This window comes from Crassostrea angulata, chromosome 2, assembly GCF_025612915.1.
Source record: "Crassostrea angulata isolate pt1a10 chromosome 2, ASM2561291v2, whole genome shotgun sequence".
NCBI lineage: Eukaryota > Metazoa > Mollusca > Bivalvia > Ostreida > Ostreidae > Magallana > Magallana angulata.
Genome location: NC_069112.1, coordinates 44,172,872 through 44,191,161, shown reverse-complemented (window position 1 = coordinate 44,191,161; position 18,290 = coordinate 44,172,872). Strand labels below are relative to the sequence as shown.

General features: G+C 33.1%; 1 protein-coding gene across 1 annotated transcript; it reads right to left on the bottom strand.

Moving 5' to 3' along the window:
* Nucleotides 1–5,879: 5,879 nt before the first annotated feature.
* Nucleotides 5,880–11,171, bottom strand: LOC128172458 (plasminogen-like). Its single transcript, XM_052838257.1, has 4 exons — nucleotides 11,114–11,171; nucleotides 10,773–10,835; nucleotides 7,302–7,535; nucleotides 5,880–7,013 (listed from the first exon to the last, which is right to left on the bottom strand). The coding sequence occupies exons 1-4, from the start codon at nucleotides 11,160–11,162 to the stop codon at nucleotides 6,766–6,768; spliced, it is 594 nt and encodes a 197-aa protein (XP_052694217.1). The 5' UTR covers nucleotides 11,163–11,171; the 3' UTR covers nucleotides 5,880–6,765.
* Nucleotides 11,172–18,290: the final 7,119 nt, after the last annotated feature.

The window sequence follows — 18,290 nt, the reverse complement described above, 5'->3', positions numbered from 1 at the left end:
TTTAGATAGCAAAAATTTCACTAAAAAGACAGAGCCATCTGTCACCGAATCATTTGAAACAACAGCAATGAGGACGACGCATCATCTGCAACAAATTGATTTTACCACCGAAAATGCAACCTCATCACGAATAACAATATCAGTTACAGCAACAAACTCAACTAGAATTTCTACATCATCTTCAGTCAAACAATTACAGGCAGTTTCCTTAGATCCAATTACTTCATCTCTTGCAACAGTTTTACTAACATCACTTCAAAAAACGTATTCTAACAGTAACGCCACACCCGTTTCACTCATTCAAACGTATGCATCAAACGTTAGTCCCGTTAAGCTGACCAGAGCCAAAACATCAAGGTATCCTAAAACAACGCATTACAATTTAACTTCAGCGAACCCAATAACATCCCGAGCACCACCACAATTAGTTCAAACTACAATATTTACGGGAAGGACTGGAACACAAGTCCCATTTACTTTTGTGCATCAACCAACCCCATTTAACCCTGCTTCAATTAAACCTACATTTACTAACACAATTATACCGGCAACAACATCCGTTTATCTCATTTTTAACAACATAACACCAAAATCAAGTAAAACACCAGTCCATATCATTGCTGGAAATACACATACTAAAGCACCAACACCGCCAACATATGCGCATAGATCAACTTCGAGTAACTCTGTGTCATTACCAAAATCCACGCGATCTTCAGCTTTACTCACAACGATTACCAACTCAACTATCTCACCAGTTACAATTACATAAAGAATACCGTTAACGCCATTATTTACAAGTGTTTTTTCTACGAAAACTACAGCACCATTTTTTGTTACTCTAAGCAAGGAAACAATACCAGGTACAAAATCAGCAAAAAGCACTTGGCCTTTCACCACCACAACAGCGACACCTTTTTATTCAAAGTTTACTTTTACAACTACAACTGCATCCCCATCAACTTTCAATATCACGTAAACTTCAACCAATGCCATCGGAGTATATATTAGATGGTTCTACAACTTCACCAGCAACACCTTTTAATCGTCTGTATACTTCTACTTTGGCGTTTTCAAGACCAAAAAAGTTCGAAATAGCAGTTTCACATACGACTGCAAGCTGTGACTATTGAACGTTTTAATACCAATGCCCCCACAATCAATATTAGTCAAACATTATGTGTACTAAAAACCATGCAAGTAGTTTAACAAGATATATTTACATTCCAAATATGTTTTGCATGTAAAGTGTGTGAAAAGACACTGCAGTTATAAGATCGTAACACACACAGGGAATCAAAGGTTAGACTGACTAGTTCTATTATGACGTCACAAACGTTGAACGCTGTAAAATGTAACGTCACAAGCGAGAATCAAAGTTCACGATTGTGGCTGTTACAGTGGCTCTTCCATTAATTTGAACTTACCCTTAAGATAAAACAGAAATGTTGACGTATAAATCACATTTGCAGACAAGGCAAGAAGTTAAAAAAATGTAAACATAAGCATTAAATCATCTAGCGCGCGTTACTCAATTTGTATGCACACACCTTTGCAGTTATGAGACTATATCTTTCAAAAAATAATGATTCAATGCTTAATTAAAACCTTGTAATCAACTTTATAGAATTGTGTAAATGTCCTTGTGTATAATGCATATGATTCGTTTCTTTCATATTCAATATTAATAAGAATTGAATGATAATAACAAAATGTCATTAAAACTTAATTAAATATGGAGGCAATGAAGAGAACTTGTAAAAATTGTGTAACTTTTTTTTTTAAAATGCAACAGATATATATATATATATATATATATATATATATATATATATATATATATATATATATATATATATATATATATATATATTTATACTTTTTTTCTTCCTTTAATTTGCATGTCAACATCTGATGTATCGTCCTATAAAAATAAGGCACACAATATTAAGAGGCATTTGTTTCGTCAAAAAAAGCATGTACACTTTGTTCATTACTGATAATTATTTTTTTTTGGTCTAATGCATCATTTTATAGGCATTTTTTATTAGAATGCAAGACATCACAATTGCAATATGTGGGGAAATCATTCTACATTTATCTGATATTGGCCTATTGTACAAACATACTTGATCATGCTTGCCAAATAGTGCAATAACGAGGATGTCCTCCGTTGCATATTCGTGTCAAAAAGGATTGTTGATATGATAGTAGTTCTGATGTAATATGCTGCTGCTATTTTTCATTTTAATGCATTTGAAAGCGCATTATTTGTCAGCATTTATAAGCAACTGTTTAACAGCAAAAGCCATATGTGTGATAATAGATTTTCGCCGCAAAAAGATGAAACAATTAAAATACTGTAAATTCTATTTTTTTATTTTTCATTTTCTTTGTATTTTACAAGTATACATCATAGAGATCTTGAAATTTTCAATCAATTATTTAGTTAAGGTGTAACATCAAAAAGCATGTTATTATGTATTTATATACATGTATATAAAGGAATATATGTGATCAGAATTCTTATAGTTTTATGTATTTATATTTTTACTATCTTACAATTATTCTAAATTTAAATTTTATAGTATGAGGATTTAAAGGTTGTTTAGGGTTTTTATACTCATACCGTTAAGAGCATTTTCAGGCTATTGACCAGATCCTTAATATATCAATTTTAGCTCCAAATCCGGAATCGGTGTGCATCGGAAGTTTTGTTCTTTTTTCTGAGTATCTAAGTTTATTGGTGTCATGCAGAATACAATTTTGTTTCTCGGACATTCATTCATCGTGCACTTGCATAGGTTTTTGAATCACTCAGTGAATTTTAGAACTACATGTAACTTAGGACTTAACCGTGAACACGTTGTGTACAGGGGTTATTTCGGGCTGCACGATTGATATACTTCCTCAGAGAGGTACATGTATCCGGGAGGTGGATAAGTTTAAACCAACGATTTCTGTAGTATTGATGTAAAAGTACTTGGTTTAGTTTATAAAATAGTTGACTTTAGAGAGATGCTTTGAGGTCGGGGAGTGCGCAGAGTTTGCGTATACCAAATCATGCCCAAGAAGCCTCTCACTAAACCAGGTAGATTTTCTGTTGATTCAGAGTGGTTCAATTCAGGTAGATTTAGTTAACAGGCTTTTGGATTAGAGTTTAGGAAGAGATTTATTGTCAGGAGTCAGATTTTGGCGCCATTCTGGCTATTGCTCACCTGAAAATAAAGCTAAGGTTTTTTGTGAGGGTGGTGTGCATTTGAATGAGACTCAGTGCTACTCTAAGAATTACAACAGTGTCAGAGCATCAGTGGTTTCAGGACTTAATGATATATTGCTTCATTAGCTTGTGGAAAATGAAAGCTAAGTGTTTATAGCTGGAGAAAAATAGTAGATAAAATGTCACAAACATAAAGGGTTCAGATATAAAAATTTAGATTCACAGTTGATATTCGCAGTTTGTTATAGTACGACATACACTGAACATATGTTGTATCATGCCGAGTAGGGTTAAATTGTAGTGACTTTGATCATATTGTTCATGATGTTGATACAAACTTTTTACTATCGTTAGAACTTGTTGTGCATGGTCCATTGTCATAGGCTCGAGTGTAGGTTAGTTGTTTTGGCCAATATCTGTATGTACTAATATATGATGGACGGTTTAGCTCGTATACTACCGTATTGGGTGTTATATGGTGTTATCCCCCATGGTTGGACTATGATACTTGGTAAACCAAATAGCCCCTAGTTTATGTTAATTTAACAACGATTGATAAACAAGTTCTATAAATTATACTAATATTTCTGCACGGATGGTAGCGTTAGGGGATCATTGATGTGGAATGGAAACCGGAGAACCCGGAGATACATTAAACTCATGTGACCAAGCGGGTAACCTCCATACCGTATAACATATAACCATTGTCGATCACGGGGAGCGAACTCGGATCATAGCGGTGATAAGCAAAGGTATTGTCCACTTCGCTGCTTGGACACCAATTATGCAAAAATGTCCATAGTGTATACAATAATTGATATTACGTATGCTCTCTTACCTTCATAACATGCCAGTGACATCAGCAATGAATCATGAACACAGTAAAATTTGTTATGTTTATATCTCAGTTCTAATTTTTAGAAAAAAAGAAAGAAAAAAAAACATACCGGCATAAATAAAGCGTCTTTAATGCAGTATGCATTGTGCATGAAGCTTGTTGATAAGTGGACACAGAAATACCGTATTTCAAATGCATATCGTATTATGCATTATTTTAGTATTCGACTAGTATTTTTTTTAATTTATAATAATTATTGATCTATGAATAACCTTGTCAAGCGTTCACCTGTTATAGCAACCTGTGTGAGCAGTAAGGCGTATCTTTTGCGTGGAAGTTTAAATGCGAAATTTATATTATCGATAGTGCCTTGTGTAAGAATTGTTTTGCTCTGAACGTTATTTTATGCGTATTTTTTTTTGTATTTGTTGAAATTTGCTGATTTAAGCAAATATATTGGGCGGAAGTGATTGACGGAATCGATTAACTGGAAGTGTTGGCCATATTTATTTAGTTTTTATACATGTTGCTATGAAATTCAACGTTGTTTACATATTATTGACAGGCACTTTTTATATGAATTATATGAATGTTGCATTTTGACTTGGTCATTGAAGCTATAGTGGGGAGAAACACTCTGATTATGAACACCACCATGGCGCCTAAGGTCCAGGCTTACAACCCTTCACGGTGGATTTAAGGGAAGAAATAAAGTATGTCTCATCATATCAGCGAGAAATTCAAATGCTTACAGATGATCAGTGATAGAGGTCGAGATAAAGTAGCAAGGGACGATGTTTTATTATGAAACTGAGAGTCGCTGTACTTGATAGCTTCTGGGTGTTGCTAAAATTCATGAAATGAATACTTTTTAATACCGATAAATCGAAAGAGAACTGTCTTGTGTTTTATATGTTTTAACATCATTGGTACTTGAAGATAACCAATTTGTTTTTATTTTTTATCAATCATGTTCCATTAATAAATAATCAATGAAAATTCTTCAAAAAATTCCGGAAATCATCTTCATATTTCGTATTTTACAATTTTGTGCATGCGCATTTCATTCACGTTAAATCACGGGAGGCTCTTTATTTTATGTTTCCACAATATCCCATTTGCATGAATAAACTGGGAAACGATAAAACAAATGGGTGTTAATTTTCATTGGAAATTTTTTTTTTGTTCGTCAAAGAAAATACGGGAGATAACTCTAACACAGTGCATTTATTATAAAATATCCCGAGTTTCGACAACACGGTATGTAAAAAACGTTGTTGAAGTATGTTGAATTCCTCAATTATAGAATTAAACTTTTCGAAGAAAGGTATTTACAGCTTCAAAATGGTTTGTTATGAACAATTTGACTGTTTTTGTTTCAATGCATCTTTATAAAGTTTCTCCAAAATCGTTTTTGAGCGATTCTGCAATATTCTGCTACATTACAGGTATAAAGGAGGCATTTTAACTGTGGTGAAGGCCTTTCCCGAGACACAGTTAGATTATTCCAACTCAGCAGAGTGTAGTAAAATTAATAACATTATTGCAGGCTTGAAGTTTGGTTATGCTATTGTCAACAAAATACGCTGCTTCGATGTATCTTATAAATGCCCGATATCATATACAATGTCAGCCCGTGCATACACAGGTAAAAAAAACACAACACAATGAAGGTTCTTTATTTATTAAATGAAAGATATCTTCATAGTGTAACTTCAAAAACTAAAGAGTTTTGAATTGAGACTAAAAATAATAAGGAAAATGTAAAAAGTAATAAAAGTTAGCTGTTGGTTTCAGACATTGGATAACAAGTTAACAAATCTGATTTTTATTTTATACAATGTTTGATTTATTTATTACTGCTATAATTCAATAGGTGGATAACGGTGCAACTTGACAATTATTTAGTGATAAGTACAAACATTTTAGTGTTTTTGTTAAGTTAGGGTGGTAGGTTGAAGGCGGGCATGACTGTAGTCCACCAACCTTTTTTTTTTAAAGAAATCAACCAGTATAATAAATGTTTAATTATATTTTATTATAATTAGCATAATGTAATAAAACTGTCCGTTTCCTTTACACCACAAATGCTGCCATTTTTGCTAGATTGTAGAACTGATTCATATTAATAATCAGTATTATTTTGAAATTGACAGATCTAATTATCGTTTAAAGTAAAAGACTACTTATAAGTAGAGGTTTGTAGATTCTAAGAAATTTGCATGTAAAAAACAACTTGGCGCAGGTGAATGATCAATACAATTTTAAAATAGTTTACGAAAAATTGGAAAGATTATACATACCAATTTGAAAAATACCCTGAAAACCAAAGGATTTATCATACTTTTATGAAAATTGCTTTCAATTGGTAAACATGTGCTATATTTTGACGACATGGCAAAATGTTTTAACAGTATCTTTATAAAATGATATATCTAATTCAAGCCCAAGCAAGAACTTCAAAGTATATGACAAAACAAAGAATTGATTTAATTTGGTAATTTGCTATGTTAAGATACGCACCTCACTTGACAACGATGTACATATGACGTCACAAAAATGCATGAAATATAATTTTTGAACAAATATATTCTCATGAATTTGGATAATACTCCCGGTCAAAGTATTTTTTTCTTTAATTCAAATAACATCGTTTTTCAGTCGTATTTTAGCTCCGGGACACCGTAACATTGCTGCACTAGTATAACTAACAATAAGGAACAGTACAGTACTCCTTTCGTTTGTCGGCATTTGTCGTATAACACCAAGGACCGTCGTCGTCGTTTGGGTTTCGACAGTAGTTTTTTTGATCATACAGCTGGCTAAATGTGTGTTTATGTGGTGTTTGGGAATCCCAGCGCTGACACGGGTCTCCAGTTTTGGTCACGTTTAGAGTCCCAAAGTATTTCGTGCCCTTGGGATCATTCTTTCGAAGACATTCCAATGGACATGTCACTGTAAGGAGAAGAATCAGAACGCTTTTAAAATGCAATATCAATAAACTAAAAATACCATCGGAAACTATGTGATATGTTTTATCCTCTTTTTATATCGCTGAATTCTTTTTGATTGGCTTTAAAAATAAAATAAAAATCAAACGAAATGCGTAAATCTCAATGTTAAAGTGTATATTTATAAAAAAAAAAATACGAGTTTAGGATAATTGCTCCCGTTTTTACGTTAACAATTAAGGAATACAAAACTTTATATTACAGATTAATACAAAAACAGCAAGGTTTTTACCACAATAAGGAATGACGCAGTAATCCCATCGCTTGTTTGGATCTATCGTGTAGCACCAAGGATTTGGTGTAACACCTGGGTTCCTGCAATAGTTTTCTGGGAGACTGGTATAAGGATGGTTATGCGGAGTCTGAAGAATCCATGCTTGACAGGTTCTCCCAGACTGTGTGACGTTCACCTTTCCTGTATAATCGTAGCCTGGTAGCGACCTTCTGCATTCCTCTTCTCTAACACCTGAAACGATAACTTAAAAAATATTAATTGAATCTCAAATTTCAAATCTCGTAATCTGCATGTCAAATCTCGTATGGATCTTCTTGTTCTTCGTACCTCTGAGATTTTGTAAAGTGGTTCATTTTTCAGGCCTTGTATTCTATTACCTTATTCAAGGGTAATACTTTCTTTTGTGGGATTCGCTTGCTGGAACGGTCGCATCGTAAACTTTTCATATCATTATAAACTGGATTCATTGCTTTTTTTTGTACTGCACATATTTGATATGTTTGTTGATATAACTTTAAAACATATCTCCTTATCGTTTTTATCGTCTTCACCTTTAATTGCTTAATTTTTAAATATTAGCAATGCCTTAGTAATCACATTTATTATAAACTTGGTATAGGGTACAGGGTTTTAGCACCCCAGATATGAACAGTGCCACGAGCCTTTATCATCCCCTGTATCACCACCTTTTATTTCCCCCTTTACCACACGCTTTATTACACCTTTCCGGAACACCTTAAAGTTTGTCCTTTTTATTCGGATTACCTCAGATCGTTCTCTTCTTCTATGCATATCTGGTCTTAACAATGACGTCATGATCTGACCATTTTGAGTATAGATGACGTCGCAATACATTTGAACGTCGAATAAAGATAGTAATAAAATGTTTTTTTTTATACGTGAAAATGAAAACACTAGCTTTCCAGATTCAAATATATGATAAAAATAACGATAAATGTCTAAATATGTATCATATCCTATATCAACCCTCGACCAAAGTCAGCCCTCTGGCCTTCGACCCTCGGGCTGATATTGGAGTTATGGGTTGATATGGGATGTGATACAGATTCTGTCATGTATGACTCTCTATATTAAGAATATGTATGGATTAAATCACTTTAAACATTATTTTAAAAAACATAAAATGTGATAATCTAAATATTTAACCACTTTTTCGCCATTTAAAACAAAATGCTCGTAAAACAAATAGTCAAAACTATCGCCATATCCAAGATCAGTATGTTTTAAGCTCAAATATGAATTATGCTTGAATACACCCAAACACAATCGAAAAAAATACAAACTTTTAACATACAAATCTTTTAACATACAGTATGTTAATGATTGCTTTTCAAGTCATTGCATTTGTTGCATGGGGAGCACCATGAGCATTAGAAATTTCACCTCCCTAACCAGCAAGATTACATAGTTTTGTCTAACCGTTGATGACAAGTTTTTGTTAAATTTGAGCAGGCAAATATATCCCTGTCATAGGCGTCAGAACCGGGGGGGGGGGGGGGGGGAGCCCCCCCCCCCCACTTTTTTTGCAAAGTTATACCTTACCATTAGAAACATAGCATGATAGAGGGTTCAGCCCCCCCCCCCCATTTTTTCCCGCAGGAAAGATTATTGTTCCTAAATTTACCTTGAAAGATTGAGAAGTTGGATTAAGAATTTCATGATTTTGGAAAAAAAAATTGGGTAAGTAATTTTTTTTTTCTTTCGGAAGTATAGGTAATCCCCCCCCCCCCCCCTTGATTAGGATTTCCATGATTTTTTGGAATTACTTTTTTCTCAATATTTCTGAGGATTAGTCTAGCCCCCCCCCCCCCTCCCACTTTCAATTTGCTTCCGACGCCAGTGCCTGTATCTTGTTCATTATGCTTTGGCCACCGACAAAATGTCAACTAACACATCAAAACATATCCATGCTTGTGTTTTGTGTACACACATTACTGCATAACACGCTGGTGATTTGTATATGACATGCAAGTTTTTAACCCACATGTTGATTTTTTAAAATTAAAATATTTAATAATATTCTGTAAAACATCGGGTCTAAATTTTACACCGCCTACTGTAGTACATGTGTATAAATTATAACATTATCAGTCTCAGATTAAGCGGTATCGGTATTGATAACAAGAGCCGAGCTCAAGCAAGCAACAATAAGGTCTTCCGTTACAGCTTTAAGTCAAAAAGGGGTTGCCGATCAGTCTTGATAAAGCCACCCCTTCTCATTATACTTGTCAGGGTCTGACAGGTATTGGTAGGAGGTAATATTCACATTTTACCTTTTGACTAAACAGAGCTTTAGAAAATCAATTGGAACTTTTCAAAAGGAGCCAGAAAAAACAATGCATGTCTGTTTTCTATGAAACCTCTAAACTGCAGAGTATTGAAGAGTTACACATCTAATACAAAGGCATGCCTGTGATAAGTTTGCGGTATATGTAGATTGTATGTAAATATAGAGGTCCTGTGGACATGTGTCTTCTCTTATACACATCAGACCCTGACAAGTGTAAGGAGAAAGGGTGGTTTACATCAGAATGGATTGCCAATATGATACATGTAATAGTAAGTTCATATCAAATGTTACGTAATTTAGGGTCTCAATGGGGGCCAACAATCCAAACCTTTGATCATTAATATCTTAAACATTTTGCCAAGCAGTGAGGAACAACAGTTGCTGAGTAAAAGGTTCTTAACAATATGGTACCTTAAAATTTGATGTTGGTAGCCCCGGTAAGGAGTTAAAGGGTCAGCCCCTAGAGTTTGTTAATTTGTTTAAATTTCTCTAAAACGATTAAAGATTCCTAAACACTTGTTGGACAAATATAGGTTAATATTTACGAGAACTTATATTTAATATCAAGAAAAAGGGGTGACCAGGAGGGCTATAAAACTTTGCTATAGGTTTTTTACAATAATTGTTTTAAGTCGTTAAAGCAAAATAGGAGCATATTAGGCTGAAAATAGTTTAAATATCAAGGTTTTTAAAAAGTCGTACCAAATGAAATTCGACAATTGCCAATACGTTCTTGAACATATTCGATTTTTTATGTTAGGTCGTTCTTGGAACTGTTTATTTTTTTACTTAATTCGCAGTTAGATTCAATCCAAATTTGTTAAGATTTGATAAATTTGTTACAGATACCCTTGTTCTGGATTTTTGAAATCTGCTTCTTACAGGAACTTCAAACTTTACGTTCGGCTTTAACAGAACGCCCACTTGTTGCTTAACAACGAACTTTGCTTTATTTCTTTCTTATATTTTTTTGTTTGTTTGTTAGTTTTTTTTTTGTTTTGTTTTGTTTTTTTTTGTGGGGGGGGGGGGGATGAGGAGTGGTATTTTTCCATGCACCTAAGATTCAATTAAACCATTTAAAAGAAACCATGTCATAAAGCTCTTTATTTAAGATAAATTTTACTGAAATATGAAGGTTTCTGTTTAAACATACTTACCTCTACACGAGTTAATTTCATCTTTTAAATCGGTCACTTGTTTCTGCCGTTGCATATCTCTATCTGTTACATGTACAAGTTCAAATCAAATCTCTTTAGTTCATATTGCCTTGTGTACAAAGAATGTTCTGTCACTCATATAAGCATTTAAAATTTATATCTGTAATAATCATTCATATTAATCTTTTTAATCTAAACGAAAAAAAAATATTTTGCATTTTATGTATACAATATGTGTAGTCTGAAATGAACAAAAAAAAAAGAAAATGAAAAAAAAACTTACCATGCTTGAAAAAACCAAACAACAATAAAGAAAGAAATAAAAAAGCCCAAAAACTCACTTCTTAAAGTGCTTAGTTGATCCTTTATATTGTTCAGTTGCGTAAGCATTGGCTCATTTTCATCTGTTGCGTGTTGAAATAAAAGATTTATTCTTTTTTCTTTACCTTGTACAAAATTATATATTATGATACTTATAACATTTGATTTTTTAAGATTCCTAAATGTAAATATCAGGGAAATATTATAAATTTATTTAGGCCCATTTATTATACCCCCTTTCAAAGAAGGGAGGGCATATTGCTTTGCTGCTGTCTGTCGGTCGGTCGGTCCACCAACAGTTTCCGTTCATTTTCTTCGCAGAGGATGAACATATTGAATTGAAATTTAGTATACAGGTTTATCATAATAATATCTAGGTCAAGTTCGATATTGGGTACGATCGAGCAATTTTCGACAGAGTTACATGTATGGCCCTTGGACGTAGAAAAATTATAGTTTTTTGCAGTTTCTCACATTTTCTTCGCAGTGGATGAGCATAATGAAATGAAATTTGGTATACAGGTTAATCATGATAATATCTAGGTCAAGTTCGATATTGGGTACGATCGAGCAATTTTCGACAGAGTTATGACCCTTGGACTTAGAAAAATTCCAGTTATTTAAGTTTACGTTCATTTTTTTTGTGAATGTTTCCAAAGGAGGGGGGCATAAGTGTTTCACAAACATCTCTTGTTTATACATCAGGCTAAAGCCCCTTTCACAATTGGCGCACAAGCAGAAGCGACCAAATATTCGTGCGACCAAAAAAATTAGATAGGGTTCGCAAACTGTTGCCAAAATAATCGCATATTTAAAAACGTACTCGTACGAAACTCGCACAATATAAGCAAGCAATGTGCGATGTAAACGCATTAAATCTTGCGATATACCTTGCGTCTATATGCGACTGATGTACAATGAAAGCGAGTGTTTTAAGATAATGCGATAGGATCGCGCGAGAGACGAAGCGATCGGACGATTGAACGTGCGCCAATGCGATTGGACGGACGGCGCTCGTCCGATCATGCGTTCCATTGTACTAATGCTCGTACGAGTCAGAGCGGGTATATATATATATACGGCCCGTATTCGACGGTTTTTATTAGACATTGTTAAATGCGAGGGAAGATGCCGCCAAAGAAAATGACAAAAACAGCATTCTCTCTCTATCTCCGTCATCATTTTGTGATATTGGCCAAATAACATGCGCCTTTCGATCCATGGCTTGACCCACCAACGTCTTCTTTGTCTTTCATACCTTTGTCGACGACGAATAAGTAACGCTAGCACGGCTATATGTCTTTGCTGGAGTTCTTGGAGTTGTACTCGGATATTTAGCAAACCTAGCAAACGGTGGGGAGGTATTAGTGCAGCAGCATCCATGGTCAATGAAGGTCTAAAACAAATATGACTTATAAATCGTGCAATGACAGTAAAACGTTGCAAGATTACATGAGACACGTTGAGCAACAGTCTCACGGTCGCAAAACAGACGCATAAACACCAGCGATTTATCTCACGATATTTATAAATCGTGCATCACTCTTGCGAGTTCACAAAACGTTGTAAAACGGTCGTAATAATGTTCTTGCGTTGCACTGCGAAAATTTGGATCGCGTTGGGTCGCGTCTGAATAGTGTGCATGTCCACTATTCAGAGGAGACTTGATGCGACCAGTAAAACGTATGCAACGAATGCGACAGCTCCTGCAACGTAAGCGAGGGCTCGTGCAACGCATGCGAGAGCTTGTGCGAAGCTCAACAATTTCGATCGCAAAGTGGTGTAAAGTGGTCGTGCGCCAATTGTGAAATGGGCTTTAAGCATGTCTGTATAAAGATCATTCCAATTAAAATTTCAAAATCAAAAATTTCACAATCAAAAGTAGCATTAAGGTTCCTCACTACACCTTGAAATATTTTCTCAAATCAGCAGAAAATTGCTTGATTTTGATAGAAAGCATGATGGATAAGAAGTATATATGTCAAATAGGCGAAAAAAAGTGCAATTTTAGATAAAAAATGATATTTTCAAACATTTCATTCAGTAAACATGAACAAAAGCCCCAGGTGGATTCGACTCATGACTGCGGTTCACAAGCTTGATACTTTAACCACTGAGCTATGACGGTATACATCCGAATTGATTGATACAAACAGTTTAACAAAACATGTAAATCGCCACATCTTGTGACGTAGTGTCTTAAAAAGTATAAGTCTCGGTGTAGTGAAGTACCTTAAACTAATATCTAAAAGAAATAAAGGGAAAAAATAATAATTAATCTAATCTAAAAGTTTATAAATTCAGCGTATTTATTTAATTTAGATTTAAGTTTAGTGCTTGTTTTGTAGTTGCATTTTTCCGTCCATATGTAGTGTTCAGATGTTTTTTGTCTTAAAGTGTATGTGTTTTGGGTGCTGTGGTGCGGTTTGGTGTGGATCGGTGGTGGTGGTGGTGGTGTGTGTGTAATGTAAAAAGTTAAAACCTATCATTGTACTGGTTCATCTCATGGATGTACTTGTTTTCATACAAAGCCTGTCCATCAGCAAATGCAATCCCACACATAAAGATTGTCATCTGAATAAAATACAGGCTGGACATCTTTTTAACCATATTCGTTGTTCGTTCAAAATCTGCTAAATAGTACATATTAGAAAGAAATTAAATAATTTTCACAATCAAAAAGGTACTACATAACCCGATGTATACGGCTTGCCTCGCATAAAAAAGTTAAAAAAAAAACACCCTCAAAAAATAAAACATAACTAAAAATGAAAGAAAAAACACGCACACATACTTGTACATGTCTTACAACTTAGGTTTCTCCCCATTTGATGTATTTATGTTTAAATCAATGTAATTCAGCTTAAAATTTGAAGAGCTATATGTCAACAATGATATTGAAGTAAAATATGTATACATTGCATTTTTTTTTCATAATGCACATGTAGGACCTATCTTATGTAATTTACCATAGCACAACAAATACTTCCCAATTAAACATCACTTACATGTAAGGGTTTTTTTCTGATTACCAAAAGGTATAAGCAAATTATTAAACATATTTCTTGTTCTTTTTAAGAATTAAAGACCATTCGGACATAACATATGAATACTGTAACATTGGCAGTGCATTTAATTTATTTTGTTTTTCGTCTAAAAATACAGATTAGCTATCTTAAGTGTCTTTAACGTTTAAAAATTAGTTCAGACCCACTTAAAGAACTGCGAAAGCTACCGCCCGTTCCCCGCCTACATTTTACATCCATATACATGTATGTCGGAATCTCTGTCAGATATTTTTTTTATAAATCCACCAAAAAGTTTAATCACTTCCTAATTGATTTATATTAAAATAAAATTTGGAGTCATATAATTGCTTTAAACGAAAGTTTTACTACCGAGTATGGGGGGTGTCTAAAAATTTGAAGAGTTTAAATAAGTTTAATTGGACGAGATGTTGGGCATCTTGTACATGGCTCTGCGTAGATCACCGCTATTTGTGAATGAATATGTCGCTTGATAGTCCCAGGGAAAACAAAACACTTATTAGGTTAGTTACTGACTCACTACGCAAATATATTGGGTTGATCAATCTCATAGACGGCTCGGCTTCGCCTCGCCATCTATGAGTTTGATCAATCATATATATATATATATATATATATATATATATATATATATATATATATATATATAATAAACTCCATCTCATGCACTATTTCTTTTAGATTAGTATTACTTCTTGAAACATATGTACGATGTTGATAAATTGAACCTCATGTTAAAATGTTTAGGATGTCGGCGAAGGTGGAACCCCAGTTAGAAGGGCTTCAAACAGGAAGAAAGTGCTTTTAATGTTAGTTGCTGTACTACTGATTGTAGTCCTGTATCCGTAGCAACTGCATTTTCACTGGAGCCAAAAAACAATGGTTTGTACTAATACTTTTTTCAATTAGTAATAATTAATCAATTATATTAAGTTATGGCTGAATCAAAATATGTCACAATAAAAAAAGAAAAATAAAAGTCAATCAATACAAAATCAATAGAGTTAAGAAAAACACAAAGAGGAATATAAAAAGAAAGTCAAAATACATAATCAGAAAAGTTGCACATGTAAAATAAGAGACAGATAAGAAAATGATGTTCAGTCTTATTTCAAATTTCCCTTACTCTTGGCAATGATATAGATCAAATTTAACCAACTCATACTTTTAGCCTTTCGGTCCAACACAGTTGAAATTATTACTCTTATATGGCTGTGAAGAAGTTTTTTTGTTAGTTGTTGTAGTTGTTTTAATGGAAGTCGAGACAAATTTAGCAAAAGGATCGTGCATATTATTGACAGGCTACAATATCAAATATATATAAGAATTTGGGTATATCTATACTTAAAACTAACCTGTTTACATTCGGGGTTTTTTTCTCGGTTTTTATTGAACAGGGATGGGGTCAATTACAATTGAAAGTAATGAATTAAATTACAATAACATGCTTAAATCCTTCAATTAAATTACAATTACAAGAGTTTTCAAATGTAATTAATTAAATTACAATTAATTTGTAGATGTAATTAATTAAATTACACATTACATTTGTCATCAAAATTTACTAAAACCATGATTATCTGAAAATTTTCATTTATATCCACTATTTTTTCTTTATAAACACAATGCCAAAATACAGGGTACTCTCAGGTAGAGGGGCAGACTATTATAATAATTGTTATCAAAACACAATTCACACCTGTTCTCACTGTTCTGTACCTTCATTTCATTTCATTTTATTTATTCTCATATTGTATAAAACAACATAGAGAAAATATACAATACATAAAATATTATACAAAAAGCAAGAGTGTATACTGTATACATCAACCTGGAGAGTTGACTCTCTTATTAATAATATTGATAAATTTACATAAGCTATTAATAACAGCTAATTTATTACATGAAAATAATTCAAAAAATTTGAAAGCATTTGGTCGTCTAAAATACATTGATGGTAAATAAGCTTTTCTATATTCTTTCAATTCCGGACATATCATAATATAGTGATATTCGTCGCCAATGTTATTTTTACATAAATTACAAAATCGTTGATTTCTAGGTACATTGTTCCATCTGCCTGTCTCAATTGGCAGTTTATGGTTGCTTGTTCTAAATCTAACTAATGTAGTAATGTTATTCATATAAGCACCAGAGTTTATGTAATTTCTAGGTACAAAAATGTTATTGGTAAACAAGTTATAGATCAATCCTTTACTAGATGCGTTACAATCAGAAACCCATTTTTGTTGAAATTGGTCAATCAAAGTTTGCTTAACAACATTTAAAATCCATTTTTCATTTTCTACATTATGCGTCAACCAGACATAGCTTAGACCACATTCATGTAAAATATTCTGTATACATTCAACCCATTTGAAATTATAATTATTGATTTGTGTTAGGCTATGTAAAAAATTATACAATATATATGACAATTTTGATTCTTTACCTTTCAACAATCTTATCCAAAAATTCAACATTCTAATTTTTACTTTCACACACAATGGATATCCAGCAAGTTCACCGTAGATCATAAAATTTGGTGTGGACGTCTTAAGACTAAGTACAAGTTTACAAAATTTAAGATGCAATTTTTCAATGATACATAAATTTTCAAAACCCCACAATTCAGAACCATACAGTAAAATTGGAACAGCCATTTTGTCGAACATATCAAGTTGACAATCAATCGATAGATTTAATTCTCTTGACATTTTAATTATTGCGTACATAGCTCTGGTAGCTCTCGTCACTACATATTTCCTAGTACTGTAGAAAGAGCCTGTTCTTGAAAATATAACTCCTAAATATTTAAATTCCTTGACGATTTCTATTTCGTTACCATTGTATAGAAATGATACTTTTGAGGTTTGTTTACCTTTACCAAAAATAATAATTTTAGTTTTCTCAACATTCACTTGTAATTTCCATTTTTCACAGTACATTTGAAAACAATGAAGCTGATATTGTAGATCATCTTCGGTTTCGGACATCAACACAGTGTCGTCTGCATACAACATAATCATAATTCTTAGATAACAATTTAAATTTTGTTCAATTTCTTCAGACAGGCTTTTTAGTCCTATGACATTTTCATGTGATAAAAAATCTTCAAGATCATTAAGATATAATGCAAAAAGAAACGGAGATAAGTTTTCTCCCTGACGGACACCATTTTGACAAGGGAAATATTCGGAAAAATCATTATTATAAAATATTCTTGATCTACAGCCATTATACATATTGACAACAACCCTTAAACATTTCCCTTTAATTTGATATTCAATGAGTTTTTTCCATAATCCTATTCTCCACACTTTATCGAATGCAGCTTTAAAATCAATAAAAGCACAGAAGAGTTTCTTTTTCTTAAGTGAAAAAAGTTCAATCAGTGAGTAAAGAACAAACATATTGTCAATTGTAGAATAATTTTCTCTAAAACCACTCTGATTTTCCCTGATAAGATTAACATTATCAGCAAAAGTAGTTAACCTTCTACACAATACAGAAGTAAAAACCTTTCCTAGACAGCTCAAAAGAGTAATCGGACGGTAATTTTGTGGGTCAGCATAACTACCCTTTTTCTTATATATTGGTTTTATGTTCCCGACCAGCCAGGCTTCCGGAATAATACCAGTATCAAACACTAAATTAAAAAGTTTAACATATAATGGTATCATGATATTAATGGATGACTTAATATATTCATTAACAACAGTATCTGGTCCCGGCGATTTGTTATTTTTAATAGTTTTAACAACCTCAAGAATTTCGGCCGCGGTTACTGGGTCATTGAGCAAAGAGTTACAGAATGTATCTTCGCATTTATCATTGAAGGAAGAATAGTCTAATTCAATATCTAAATCATGTTCGTTCGCGTTAACAGTTTTAAAATAGTCATAAAAATCAACTATGTTAATATCGTTAGATTCGTTACAGCTTTTATCATTCACGAGTTTCCAGTATTCTCTTGGATTTGAACTTCTTAATGTTTTAATGTTACGCTGTAGGTTATTTCTATAAACTTTGTAAGATTTATTTAATGTGCGCTTATATTTTTTCTGTGCTCCTTGCAGCTCGGATTTAAACACGCTGGTTCCATATAACTTGAATTTGCGTCTAATTTTCCTACAATTTTTTCTTGCTG

Excerpts from the sequence above, each read along its gene's own strand:
- LOC128172458 (XM_052838257.1), bottom strand. The coding sequence starts at position 11,162 with ATGCTTACGCAACTGAACAATATAAAGGATCAACTAAGCACTTTAAGA. Across the intron at positions 10,836-11,113 it reads TCAACTAAGCACTTTAAGAA|ATAGAGATATGCAACGGCAG; the intron begins GTGAGTTTTTGG and ends TACATGTAACAG. Across the intron at positions 7,536-10,772 it reads TGAAATTAACTCGTGTAGAG|GTGTTAGAGAAGAGGAATGC; the intron begins GTAAGTATGTTT and ends TTATCGTTTCAG.